We start from the raw sequence: 14,261 nt of genomic DNA, 5'->3' as shown, positions 1-14,261 counted from the left end.
CAAGGAAAGAAAACATTCTACAACACACAACACTCCAACACAACCTCTGTTGTGCCGAAAGAGAGAAGAGAAGCAAAATGGCTGCTTTTCTTACGAATCAATCTTGGTTGGCTTCATGTCCATGTTCTACTTCCTTCTCTTCAATGCCCTTTACCCTACAACCCAAATTCCTACCATTTCCATCTCGCTCCATTTCAGGGTTTTCAATTTCCTGTGTTAATCGAAGGGCCCTTTTCAAATCTTTTCTCGCTTCCCAAGATTCCCTTTCAATTGTACGCTCTCACTCTGTTACTTTCTTATTTCTTGTTTGAATCTTGCATTTGTTGTATATTTTGTTTCAAAATTTTATTTTAATTTGTGTTAGTATGCAATCATAAATCTGATATTGATGCATATCAGAACTAAATAATTAATCATTTCTACTTATGTTTGTGTGTGATTCATTGTTATGCAAGTAGCACATAGAGTTATGCCTTTGGTTTGTCACAAGTTTATAACCATCAGAAGGTACTGCTTTTCTTGTTACCATGTTATAATAGATATTGAATCCTCGAAATTTCCTTCTGCCTCTTACCTTCTTGTATGCTCCTGTATGATACTGACAAGTAATATGATATCATAATATCATTACTTAAAAAATTAAAATAATTTTGATATATACAGATTCAGTTGCTTTCAGGCATTATTGTATTTTTACAGCTCTTTCTCTTCCTCGTCAACAATGCATGTGGTAAAATCGCTAATTCTCTTGATGTTTGTTTACTTTTAGCTGCAATAGGTTGCTTTTGTTTTGGTAGATGTTGCTTGCTTAATTTTATCCCTAGCTACATCCTCTTTCTGTCTTGTCCTCCACAGACGAATGATGAAACAGAGGGGACTTACAATGATTTAAGAGGGACAGATGATTATGAAGATCAAAAACCTTTACCCAGCTTAATGGTTCTCGTTGAAGCATACAGGGAAGCCTTTCTTAATGGGGATGAAAAAACTGCATCTCGAATTGAAGAGAGAATGTATTCAATAGCAAATAAAAAGAATGAATTGATTCAGAAAGTATCAACTTTATCGGCTGACAAAGTTGCTTCTAAGGAGAAATATCTTCGCTTACAAGCAGATTTTGATAATTTTAGAAAAAAATCTGACAAAGAAAGACTAAACATCCAATCCGATGCCCAACAAGAAGTCATTGAGAAACTCTTGTTGATGGTGGACAATTTTGAGAAAGCCAAACAACAGATTAAAGCAGCAACAGAGAAAGAGAAGAAGATTGATGCAAGCTATCAAGGTATTTACAAGCAGTTTGTGGAGATTATGAGGAGCCATCATGTTTCTGTGGTAGCAACAGTGGGCAAGCCTTTTAATCCCTTAGTAAGTTATTTTTGAAAATCTTAAATCCCTATGTTGATCTTATATGAGGAATATATATATATATATTTTTTTGTTTTTAATTGGTAATGATAGTTGAAACAATTTCACACAGAGAAAGAATGCATTGTCATTAATTTTTGCTGTGTTCAATATCAGACAATTGTTTCCCCATTCTCCCATCTACCAGTAACTATAAGGAAGAGGAAAGACTAGAATTTTACTTCTAGGATAAATGCATGTGATCTCACTGCCAACATTTTTATGAATTGAAAAAACATTTTCACGAATTGAAAAAAAGGAAAAATCAATTAAATGAGACATATGTTTGGGGGTTTCTTGATCTTGAAAAGAAAGTTTTTGCTAGAATTGGTTTTGGAAGAATCAAATCATTTTTTTGTTTGAGAAATTTTTTACATATAATGTGAGTGGAATTATTCTTGTTTGGGTATTGTTGGTGAAAACCATCCTTGAACGACAAGATTGTTTTCCAACTGTCATATATATCTAATGGCTAGAGGCTGAATTTTTTTCCCCTTCAAATAATATTTTTATGGTTGACGAGATTCTCTAAAATAACCTCTTTTCATTGTCATCATGCTGCTCATTTTGCACGCCTTTAGAGGACTTTCACTGCAATATATGCTTCAAACGAAAATGTGGACATTGTTCCCGTCTTCGGAAGCTATATTTGATGAAAGCTTACATAAATTATCCACATTACTATTTTTTAATCTGTTTTTGGATTACTTTTGATGTAGCTACATGAAGCCATTGCACGGGAGGAGTCCGTGGAGTTCAAGAAAGGGATTATAATTAAAGAAACCCGACGTGGTTTCTTGCTTAGAGATCGAGTTCTAAGGCCAGCACTTGTCAAGGTTTCCTTAGGGCCCGGCAATAAGAAATTTCCAGCATCTCCTGACAAGAACATGGAGCAACCTTCAACAGCTGCTGGAATAGATGAAAGATAGTCTCCTGAATTTCTCATTTATTCATTAAGAATCTAGTTCCACCTGCCTCGCCGATATCTTGTCATTGGTCAACTTGAAATGCTTCTAGTGTTCAATATATCGGTATTTTTGCCCCAGGTAAGTGTAATCCCCTGTAGTATGGACATCACAAATTTTAACTTGTGTGCAACTGCACTGCAATTTTCGTTCCACCATGGAAAAAGGAAATTAATTTTGATCACGAGAGCTGAGTTTATTTTGCAATCCATTTTTACCAAAACCAAAAATGGCCCTTTCTTCTTGAACTTTTCTGGTGTTATTGCCCCTCGTATCAAGATGCATAATGAAGGGAAATACTAGAGAAATCTTGACTGTTGAAACTTAATTTTTCATTTGGTAACCAACCAAAAATCTACCACAGTTTGAGTTCTGAAAAATAAGTAGAGCTCACATTTTTTGGCCTGATAACTATGTTAATGTCTAGCGTTAGAACGCTCTACTGATCTCTTGCAAAATCTTTTCATGAAACCATGGGGCAATGCTGAATAAATTTAGAGAGTAAGAACTCTTATTAGGGAAAACTATTTTTATAGTAATGAAAACCAGTCTATAGCTCAATATTATTAACGTTCATTTATAATTGGACTATGAGCATAATGTGGGGAATTAATTTTTCACTGTATCATATACCATCTTTCCTACTGTGATTTTTTTATTTATTTCTAATATATCAAATTTAAATGGGATCATAGTCCCTGCTCGTAGCACCCTGGACTATTAACTGTATTTTGTTGTATATTCATGTTGGCATTGACTATAACAAAAATACTATGTCAAATCACATTTTTTCGTATGGGTTAATAGTAAAATTTTATTAAAAAAAGAATTATTTATTGTATTTTTATAATTTCAATATAATAACTATATTTTTTTATAAATTTTTTTTATTTGTAAATGTTTAAACTTAGTCTTTAGACTAAGGTTAATAAAATCTTTTTGGTATTTTATATAATATAATTAGGACATCATTTTGGTAACACTGCCGTTTCATATAGATTTTCACAAAAAAAAACTCGGGAAGATTCACAAGAGCAATAATGATGTCGGGGTTGAAAAATATTTTTAACTTGTGCATATATATTACTTTTAATTCTATAAAAAGTAGTTATATATGTCATAATTATATTTTAAAAATATTTATAGTATTAATTGGTATTTTAGGCATTAAATGAGCGAATTCATTTACACAGGTAAAAGGTGATTATCATGAAAATTCAAATTTTACAATAAATAAGAATATAAAAAGAATTTAACAGTTAATATATTTAAAAATAGATTTTTGTTTTTTATAATTTTAATAAAAATGTTAATAGTTATTTTTTTATGAATAGAATTGAAATTAGTATCAAACCAGGTGAGCAGTTAGCAGCTTTTTTAGGGCGAAAAATCTCGCGCTGTAAGTACGTGAACAAGGACTAGGTTCCATGAGAATAGCCAACCATCAACATATCCAATGCCATGATTCATATTTTCACATGACAAATTGTTGGATGCTGACATAGTGATGGAAATTGGATGAATTCAAAATGTGATCTATGATAGAAAGAATCAAAGGAAGAGAATACAAATTATACAGATAGATAATAGAGGGAGGACAATGATGAAATCACCAAAAGAAAGAGAAGACCAAAACGACAAGAACATCGTCCCAAGGACTCATTGTCGATCATGTATTTACACACCATGTTGCCTAATTCTACCTCAGCTAGTTCTACTTTTTGGGCAATATCTGAATAATTTGATATGTTGATCTACAACCGACTACTTTACGCTTTTCTGATTTAGACAATTTCATAAATGATTGAATAAATTAACTGAAAAATTCAACAAAATTTAATAAGCTTTTGACAAACTTCAAAAGCAATTGCTGGATAAATCATATGACAGTCTGATATCTTCCCTGAATGTATGTTTGAAATAAAATTAGCAATGCATAATATGCATTTTTAATAAATAAGAAAGTTTATAGCATATACTAAAACATAAGGCAATTTTTCCAATATTTCAGATAAGGTGTTTGTATAATAAAAAAATCTAGTATAATAATTAAATGAAGAAATAATATAATAAATCAAAACCGAACCATATATGAATGACAAATCTCAAGTAAATGTGAAGTTTTAAGATAATGTAGTTAATGAATGAGTGAATATTGTTTTTCTTCGGTATTAAAGTTTGATATATCTCTGGCAAAATATAGTTTGACAGTAATTATATTGTTTACGTAAGTTGCACTACTTTTCCTCTTCAATAAATAACATTGTTTTATAGATATAAATCTTGATTAGTACAGGTGAAACTTAATCAATGCTTAAACTATTAGTTAAGAACTTCATATTCTGTTTAAGCATTTTAATAGAAACAGAACAGAACGCTCACCACAATGGTGTTCAATCTATTAATCACGGTCATTTTAAACCAAGCCAAATTATTATTAAAATTGTTCCTAAACAGAATTCAATTTGCATCGACAGATGGGCATTATAAGATTTTTAAAAAATGTGACGTTCCAAAAGAAAAATTATAAAATATATATAGAAAAGGGGGACAATCCTGTGAAATGTTGACCATTATCAAGAACCCCACAGAATGAATCTAGCTCTCATTCCGTCCAGGTAAAGCTAACCTTGGGAATTTCTCTGGTCGTGTCGGGTTATACTAAAACCATCCCATAAAATAATATTTATTTATATTTTGTCCAAGTTGAACCACCAACTTTACTATTCCACTTTGAATTCCCTAACAAAAGCTTCATTCGCATGGCATTAACAACACATTCATAGCTCTCTCTCCCTTAATCACATCCAGGTTCATTCATTCATCATCATCTTCTTCTTCTATTCTATTACCCTTTCACACTCTTCCTTTCAATGCATTCACTTTCTTCGCCAACACCAATATCTTCTTCTATCGCATCATCCTTCCCCTGTTTCCTCTGTTCCTGTTGCTGCTGCACCGACCCATAACCTCAATTCCGTTCAAAATACAACTTTTCCCTTTCCCTTTTCGGGTCGACCCATGGATGCTCAACCGGGTCTATCTCTCGGGTTGAGTTCCCCGTTGTCATCACCTGCGGCTCCACTGAGTGACAACTCGTTCTCGTTCATGGCCAATTCCACCCCTTCCGTTCCGTGGCGGTTACATAATGAAAGACACGAGAGCGTTCTGGTCAACGCCAAAGAAGAAGGAGACGAGGAGGGAGGAGGAGAAGAAGAAGAAAATGATGGTGGTGATGAAACGATCAACTTCATGGATCGGCGCGTGTGCGTGAAGAGGCAGATAGAGGAACAGCACATGTGTTTCCCTTCGAAGCGTGTGGCGGTGGAGTCAGTTGTGGGTTGGTGGAACCAGCCACTGGGTGTTGCAGATCCTGAGATTTTCGAAATCATGGAAAAGGAGAAGCTAAGACAGTTCAGGGGAATAGAGTTGATTGCTTCAGAGAACTTCGTGTGTAGGGCAGTGATGGAAGCTTTGGGTAGCCATTTGACTAATAAGTACTCTGAGGGAATGCCTGGTGCAAAGTACTATACGGGTAATCAATATATTGATCAAATTGAGTTTCTTTGTTGTCAGCGTGCATTGTTGGCATTTGATCTTCATCCCAACAATTGGGGGGTTAATGTTCAACCTTATTCTTGTACTTCTGCTAATTTTGCTGTGTACACTGGCTTGTTGCATCCTGGGGATAGGATCATGGGTTTGGATTCACCTTCTGGTGGGCACTTGAGTCATGGGTATTATACTCTTGGTGGGAAGAAAGTTTCTGCTGCTTCTATATTCTTTGAGACTTTGCCTTATAAGGTTAATCCTCATACTGGTTATATAGACTATGAAAAACTTGAGGAGAAAGCAACTGATTTTAGACCCAAGATACTTATTTGTGGTGGTAGTTCCTATCCCAGAGAATGGGACTATGCCAGGTTCAGACAGATTGCTGATAAATGTGGGGCGGTGTTGATATGTGACATGGCTCATATCAGTGGTCTTGTGGCGGCTAAGGTTCTCTCTCTCTCTCTCTCTTTTCTCTTATTTTTTTTCCAACTTAGTTGTTAATTTTGTGAGATCCGATTTAGTTTTCTTTGGAGGGTAGAGGCAATTGTATGGTTTATAATTAGTAAGATAGAGTTTCTTGCTTTTAAATTTTGGTGTAGAACAATTTAGGTTGTACTATCAACCCACTTCTTCAGACTTATTCCTGTCTTATTTCGCGTTTGATGGCAATGTCATATACTAGTAATGGGTTTGGCTTATCTAAAGTGAGGGAATGCACTCTAAAGGATAAAGTCCGGTTATAATTGTTGACTGTGATTAAATACATGCTCATGTATAACAACTGTATAGTTATTAAATTCTCAAGGATTATTCTGCACTTTTTATCCTCTAAAGTGCACCCTCCTCACTTTAGGAGCTAAATTCACTAGTAATATCTATGGAGACAAGGATACAGATTACTGTTTAGTTCTAGCGACTAGGAAACATCAAAAGCAAAATTACCTCCTCTTTCTTTGTCTTTTCCTATGATGACATTGCCTTTGTGAATGAAAATTCTATATGAAATCATGTAATTGTTTTTTTTGTTTTCATTAATCTCCTTCAAGAAACATACTAAGGGCTGTGTGGTTCCTGTTTATGTTGTGAGTGGAAGTCAAATTGCCTATGTGGATCTGGAAACATGCATTGATTGAAATTGTGCATCTAATTTTAATCTGGTTTTTCTCATATATAATAGTTAAGTGAAGAAATGCCATGTACGTTTCAACTCTAGTACAGTTTGGCCTTCCCTTGGTCAGTGTATTGAATGTACTGTTCCCTTTACTTGTTTGGCTCTGTGCAAAGGATCTTAATTTCCCATTGCCTATTTAAATGTGTTTTTAAGTATATTAGCAGTTGTTTTTACAGGAAGTAGCTAGTCCATTTGATTACTGTGATATTGTTACCTCAACAACCCACAAAAGTCTCCGAGGTCCTAGGGGAGGTATCATCTTTTATAGAAGGGGGACGAAACCAAGGAAGCAAGGCTTCATTCTCAATCACGGAGATGATAGTAATTATGATTTTGAGGAGAAGATAAACTTTTCTTTATATCCATCATTACAAGGAGGCCCCCACAATAATCATATTGCTGCTCTTGCCATAGCTTTAAAACAAGTTGCAACTCCCGAGTACAAAGCATACATGCAGCAGGTGAAGAAAAATGCGCAGACATTAGCATCTGCCTTGTTGAGAAGAAATTGCAGATTGGTGACTGGTGGGACCGACAATCATCTTTTGCTATGGGATCTAACAGCACTTGGCTTAATTGGTAATTTTTTCAATCATCCCTTTTTTAGCAAATAAATGATAAAAATATAACTGAATTTGAAATAAATATATATTTTTTCATTAATAAGAAAGAATGAGTAATTATTTGGAGTACTGTTGTCTAGAGATGGAAATAATGCAACTACAAAACTGGTCGGAATTTTATGATTTTGTCCCTGACAAATGAAAATTGTATGCTCATTCTACTTGAATTTGTAATGTATTTCAATGCAAGCTAATCTTAATTTCAAACTACTTTTTTTTATAAAATTGCAGAGGACATAAAATGGTACCTTTTATTATTTTTCAGTTGAGTAAAACATGAAAATACCTTTTTGTATTTGATTATATTGGTATTTACATATTTTGTGAAATATGCAGACATTAAGGTTATGTAAACTACAGACATGACCACTTGTGTAAGAAAACCAAAGTCATATAATAATTCTATAGCAACAACAAATACCAGATAAAAATAAATGGGAAATATAACTATGGTGTATGTAGGCTTTCCTTGACCAGCTTTTTTTTTTTTTTTTTTAATTTTTGACCTTGTAGTTTAAACGTATCAATCTTCTCCTCTCAAGGATTATTTGCTAGCACATAACCCAAATTTTATCTTAGATTCTTTTGGACAAATATGCTGGTGAATCACGCATGATTGTGCCTTCCCCTTTTAGACTTTCGAAATTTTGAACAGGAAATAAAAAAGGTAAAACATTCCCCACCTTGTGGTTTTATTGGCAATATTATGACTGAGTGGGACATCCATATGTATTTTGGATAAATTAAACTGAAACATAGTTTCTGAAATCGATCAATTTCTTTAGTTAGGTATTTTCTAATTTAATCTCCTTAATTGATGTCAGATAGCAACTAAGTTTAAGAGATTAGGATAAGATTTAAGAGTTAAGGATAAGTTAAGGCCAACAGACTTGGTGGAATATAAGTTTAAAATCAAAAGTATGTTTGAAGGGTTAAGACAAAGGACTTTCAGGTTGTATATTTGTATACTGGTGATTTGGGACCCAGTTACATTGAAGAAAAAATGGAGACAATGCCAGATATTCCTGCATAAGATATCTAAATTGACCAAGGGTTAAAATGGTTGTGAAAATTTTTTGCTCTTTTAAAACTACTGCATAGTATTCATGGTTTTTGCTAAATCAGTTACTTTGATATCCAGAGCATCCTTATATATTTTTTTTACTTATTTGCTTTCTGATCAAGAGACTCTGTCAGCCTGAATCCGTGCATGTATGTCTCTCCTAGCAATTATTAAATATGTCTTGGATTCTACATATACAAACTTTAAGTTGTGATTACTGGATAAATCATGGTCAGATTAGCATATGTTGCACGAAGTTCCAGCTTGAATTGAATATAGGAAGTTTTCTTTTGCAAATTTAAGATATTTGTTTTAGGAATATCTGTTTCCATTTTATTTTTTCCCCTGTAACTGCATTGTTGATGCTCCTATGACTAAAAAGTTTGATTCACAAGATTCGAGTAATCCAAAAAAGAGATTGGTAGGGACAGGAACCGTTCCTTCTTATTTCAAGTTTTAACATGATAAAGTCCTGTTCAGATTTTGTGTCTATATTGCCTCTATTGTTTTCAATTGGAATAGTAAATATGTTTTAATGGTTATTTCAAATTTTAATCTCCTTTATGAATGTGTTTGTGTACTAGTCATGATTTCAAATACTCCATTTCCTTTCTCTTATTGATTATGTTTTTGAAGTTGACTTGAAATGCTCTCTAAGTCTCTATAATTTTATTATGTAACACAGACAGAAACTATGAGAAGGTCTGTGAGGCGTGTCACATCACTCTCAATAAGTGTGCAATTTATGGTTCTATATCTCCTGGAGGAGTGAGAATTGGTGAGTACCTCTCATATAGCGTATCTGAAGTTATGGTATTGGTGTAGTACTATAGTATCAATATACTTGATTTCTTTGGTTGAATATGTTTGCATGTGCAGCAAATATCTTATGTCTGCCAACTGCCATACCATTTAGTTTAAGTGTTCATTCTCATTGCAAAACTTATAATTGTTTTTAAGCAGCATATCTTTGATCAAAAGACAAAATTGTAATAAATTCCTGTTCGCTCCTTAGTAAATGGTCCTTCCATCCTCACATTTTCTAGGGGAATTAATTGGTGCAAAGAAAGAAATTCACATTTGTCATGTGTACAGCGTACCACTTCCTTGTGCAGGGGTGCATAGGTGATTGTGTATTTCAAACCAAATATGTTGTTATATAATTTCCACATTAGAACATATTACCACTGGGTCTTCTGAATTCCCTTATGTTTTTTTCTTCTTGTTCTCACGTTGCTTTATTTCATTGGTATTTTCAGGTACTCCTGCAATGACATCAAGAGGTTGTTTAGAGGAAGATTTTGAGACCATAGCCGATTTTCTTCTGAGGGCAGCTCAGATTACCAGCATTGTACAGAGGGAACATGGGAAGTCATGCAAAGATTTTCTCAGGGGTCTTCAGAATAATAAAGATATTTCCGAGCTCAGAAGTCGGGTTGAGACATTCAGTTCCCAGTTTGCAATGCCAGGATTCGATACTTGATTTCAAAGTGTAAAGCAGGCATACATCTATTACACAGTTATGTCACGTTGTGGCTTACCATGTTTTGAATTACTTTTGCATGGTAATCCATCGGTTTTTTCCCCTTGTTTTTTTATCTTTATCATAGTTAGCTTATGTAAAGCAAGTATCCAAATGGAAACCGAATCATCATGCAGCAGCCATACATCACACCTCGAGATTGTAGAAATTATTCTAGGTCACTCTTTTCTTCAACCACAACTTTTGTGGCTACTTTTTGTTTATGAAGAAACTTAAGTAATTATATGATACCATTGTACAAGGAATACGTCAAGGGAAGTGATAGTATTTAATACCATTGTAAACATGAAGTGATTTTATTGTATTTGGATATGCTTTTTACGTGCTTGTTCCGAGCCTAATGCATGGGTTATATGCGCTGTGAATTAGAATACAGGAATATCATCTTCCTATTTATTCTACCAAAGTTTATCATTTGTTGTGATGAAGAATAAGAAGCTATCGATTTTAACCATGGTACTTTTAACGGGAGTAAGCTGTTCACCATTGCTTTAGGCTCTGATGAACACCATTTCTGCCCTTCTGGCTTCAAGCATTCTGGATGCTATCCAATACATTACACTCCTTTTTTTTGTCTGTTTTTGCACTTTGAATGCATTATTTTATTGTTTGGTTTGAAAGCATCACTCATGTGGAACCCTTATGAGGAGGCAAGGCATGAATTTGCGGCAAGGGACAAAAAGCACGAGATACGGTTAGAGATGAGAAAGTGACAGCTGAATTATTTGTGGCATATTAAACATCCCAAAACCCCAAAAAGGGTAAGTTGAAAAATTTGGTAACAGAACAAGATTGTGAGTGAGAGAGAGAGAGAGAGAGACTTGTCAGGCAATGGGAGAATGTGGTGAGATGAAGTTTTCATCATCATCATCTCCATTGCTTTCAAAGTGAACCGAATCAGACAAAAGCTTCCCGAGAGCAAAAGAAGTTGCCTTTGACGTTAAAGCAGTCCAGGAATCTCACAGTGCTCTTTTCTCCACAGTCCTAAGCCTCCCTTTCCATTGTTCTTTCAGGACTAGAATGAATGATTAGTCATTTTCTGAGCCAAAACTCACGAGGCCACTCTTTCAAATTCAATGTTAATAAAGAGAAAAATCAATCACTGCCAAGCAAAAGCAACTTAAAATCAACCCCATACTGTGTAGTCATCAGTGTTCCCCCTTCTTATGTCGTGTATAATAGGGGCTTCTCTTTACTACTTTTCTTTCTTTTTTTCACTTTTTTGGTTACCCCTTCTACTTTTTTGTCTTTTTCTTGCGCGGCTGCAATTAGAGGAGGAATCAAAGTTTCTTTCCCAAAGAATTTTAGCTCTCAAGAAAGAAGATAATTTAATTTAATTAATCCATTGTCAATGTTGTTTTCAAATCCAGAACCACAATTCAATTTGAGAACCTTCGTTCTGCTGGGAAAAAGACTTTGGCAGTAGCACCAAAGTTTCAACTACGGTAACTCTGAAGAAAACAAAACAAAAGACGCCAAGTGATAATAATAATTATAAAAAAAAAGGGTTAATAAAAGATACAACAACCCCATCAACTGTTCCTCTACCTCGTTTTTGTTTCTATTTTTTTTTTCTTTTTTCTTTTTCTTTTCAGACAGGTATTTCTGATTTCTCCTCCAATTTCCTTTCTTTCTTTTCACCATCGCTCTCTCAAGTCACTCACTCACTCACTCACTCACTAGTTTGTTTGTTTACAGTTTACCTATGACTGCAAAAGTCCAAAAGCTTCTTTCTTCCTTCAACAATCTCATCAAAGAAATCGTCAAGCTGGGCAACGATGTTATCTGTTCCAGATCTGAGAACTCCAAAACACGCTCTTAGATTCTCCACTCTCTCCCTAATCCCAACCTCACTTTCCCACTCTACTCCCTGAGAACCCCTTCTCTCCAATTCCCCTCTCAGCTCCTCCATAGCCACCTTCGATCTTCGAAACTCGTGCAACAACATTCCCTGCGCTCCGTTCATCCTTCCGATCTCCGCCGCCACCCGCTGCTGCAACCTCGCTGTGGACATCATGAACGCTGATCCCAGGAACAAGCACCCCTCGTACCCCCCAATAACGAAATCCGAGGATTCTCCCCAACAATACACCAACCCATATAGCAATATCATCAGCAACAACGAACTCACGTTCCTCATTGCGTATAGCACCCCTCTGAACCCGTTGAACCCGTTCAGCTTGGACTCGATCGATACCCTCTCCTCGAACCGCAATGACAGAGGCTGAATCCTCGTTTCCATCAATGCCCTGTTCTCTTCCTCCAACCCCACCGCTTCTCTGCGACACCCTGTGATGGCCCTTATAACCTGCTTCATCATCAATCACAAAACAACTCAATCTCAATCTCAAAGGTCGTTTCTTTTTCTTTTTTCCTTTCTGGGTTTTTCTTATGATGATGAGAAACTACATGCAAGGAAATAAAAATATGATTTTTATGGTTTTGTTGTGGCGGGTTATGAAGCTGACCTGGCGTGAGAGTTGGGGTGTGATGTGGCGATGAGAATCGAGTGAGGAAGTGATGTTTGAGGCTGCAGAGTAGTAGTTTTCGATTCCTGAAATGCCAGATTTTAGAACATGGCATGCTTCCCAAAGTTTTGAGCTTTCGTCCATGTACTCATCGAGCCACTTATCACCCACTGGTAGATGGAGCTTTTGGACCAAAAGGGTCAATTGTGTGTGTGAGGATCGAAGAAGGGTAAGTGCCCTTTGGAGGAATTGGATTGACATGAAGTTGGTGTTAAGGAACACTCTCTCTAGATCGTCAATTCCTCTTGTCAAGAACGAGTAGAACCCGTTCACGGAGTTGGTGGAAGAAGGATCCATTTTAAGTTGGCACAGCTGTGTTGGAATTATTAATAAATGGGAAAAAGAAAATAAGAAAAGAAAAGAAAAAATAAAAAAAAAGGGGAGAAAAGTGGATGGTTGGAGTGGTGAAGGGGAAGTGTAGGGGAGAGATGGTTGTGAAGAGTGGGGAGATATTTAAATTGAGAGAGAGTGGAAGCATAAGGGGAAAGGAGAACAAAAAAAGTGAAAAGAATGGAAGAATGGAATATCTTGGAAGCTCAGGTTTCTAAGGTTGAAAAGGATTGTTGGGGGCAATGATGGGTGTTTCCTACAGAGGGGAAAGGATGATTGGTAATATGCCATTTTCATTGTTTAATGGACAGAAAGGAAGAGTGGTAAAAATTAAAATAAAATTAAAAGAGGTTTGGAAATTATAAAGAGCAAAAAATATTAAAGAAAGAAAGAAAATAATGGAGACAAGTATCAGTGAGGGAGATGAGATGAGAGGAGATGAGATGAGTGTGGAAAAGATGGAGAAAGATTAGCCAGGTCAATGACATGAAATCATCTTTATGAATTTTCCTTTTCTTTTTGTGTTTCTGTCAACCTTTAATCAAAGAAATCTCCAAGCCCGTTCAATTTACTTTCATTATTTATATATTATTATAAGTATTAAGGGGGCTAAAAACCGTAGAAGAGGGTGCAAGCGAGATTTTGATATTTTATTCATATTCTTATATATTATAAGTGAGATTGAGATTTTCCTGGGTCATGTTTGACTGGATTGTATCTATAACATCAGTTCTCGGTTCTGATACAGGTCATGCTTTTGTTTTGAGTGCTCTTTGGCTCCTCCTTTCCTCAATTTCTTCCTCGAGCTACTGAAATGTGCTGGCTCTTCACCAACTCTTTTCTATTGAAATTTGCAGTTTTGTTTTTCCTAGATATGTATTGTTCTGTTGATTTTTTCAAAAAGAAAAACTGGAATGATGAGGCTGCTTGTACTTATGTGTTTCGTAATCTTCTACCATACATAAATCAGTCTTTTGAGGCCATATATGCTCTTTTATCACCTTTATTTAATTAGTGTTTCATTACCTTAGTTTTGGGACAAAAGAGAATGATGCTTCCTCATACCCTCCTCTACC

At 35.3% G+C, this 14,261-nt stretch overlaps 3 protein-coding genes across 6 annotated transcripts; 2 read left to right on the top strand and 1 right to left on the bottom strand.

Moving 5' to 3' along the window:
- Positions 1 to 10: 10 nt before the first annotated feature.
- LOC113852398 (protein GrpE) lies at positions 11 to 2,870 on the top strand. Its single transcript, XM_027482623.1, has 3 exons — positions 11 to 272; positions 856 to 1,368; positions 2,127 to 2,870. The coding sequence occupies exons 1-3, from the start codon at positions 78 to 80 to the stop codon at positions 2,334 to 2,336; spliced, it is 918 nt and encodes a 305-aa protein (XP_027338424.1). The 5' UTR covers positions 11 to 77; the 3' UTR covers positions 2,337 to 2,870.
- A 2,212-nt stretch (positions 2,871 to 5,082) lies between these two features.
- Positions 5,083 to 11,315, top strand: LOC113863740 (serine hydroxymethyltransferase 7-like). Of its 3 annotated transcripts, XM_027497429.1 has the most exons (5): positions 5,083 to 6,374; positions 7,275 to 7,677; positions 9,470 to 9,562; positions 10,044 to 10,248; positions 11,216 to 11,315. In XM_027497429.1, exons 1-5 carry the CDS (start codon positions 5,394 to 5,396, stop codon positions 11,313 to 11,315), a joined length of 1,782 nt encoding a protein of 593 aa, XP_027353230.1. In that variant the 5' UTR covers positions 5,083 to 5,393. The 3 variants fall into 3 exon arrangements, with proteins under 3 accessions (XP_027353230.1, XP_027353245.1, XP_027353236.1); XM_027497444.1 differs by lacking the exon at positions 11,216 to 11,315 and having other exon boundaries at positions 10,044 to 10,645; XM_027497435.1 differs by lacking the exon at positions 11,216 to 11,315 and having other exon boundaries at positions 7,263 to 7,677; positions 10,044 to 10,304.
- Positions 10,605 to 13,260, bottom strand: LOC113845964. 2 transcript variants are annotated; one of them, XM_027473723.1, is made up of 2 exons: positions 12,796 to 13,260; positions 10,605 to 12,638 (listed from the first exon to the last, which is right to left on the bottom strand). In XM_027473723.1, exons 1-2 carry the CDS (start codon positions 13,150 to 13,152, stop codon positions 12,027 to 12,029), a joined length of 969 nt encoding a protein of 322 aa, XP_027329524.1. In that variant the 5' UTR covers positions 13,153 to 13,260; the 3' UTR covers positions 10,605 to 12,026. The 2 variants fall into 2 exon arrangements, with proteins under 2 accessions (XP_027329524.1, XP_027329533.1); XM_027473732.1 differs by having other exon boundaries at positions 10,605 to 12,635.
- Between the last annotated feature and the right edge of the window lie 1,001 nt (positions 13,261 to 14,261).

This window comes from Abrus precatorius, unplaced genomic scaffold, assembly GCF_003935025.1.
Source record: "Abrus precatorius isolate BTA unplaced genomic scaffold, Abrus_2018 Scaffold10, whole genome shotgun sequence".
In the NCBI taxonomy this organism is placed as follows: domain Eukaryota; kingdom Viridiplantae; phylum Streptophyta; class Magnoliopsida; order Fabales; family Fabaceae; genus Abrus; species Abrus precatorius.
Note: the sequence above shows the minus strand (reverse complement) of the source record. Positions and strands in the feature narration are given on the sequence as shown.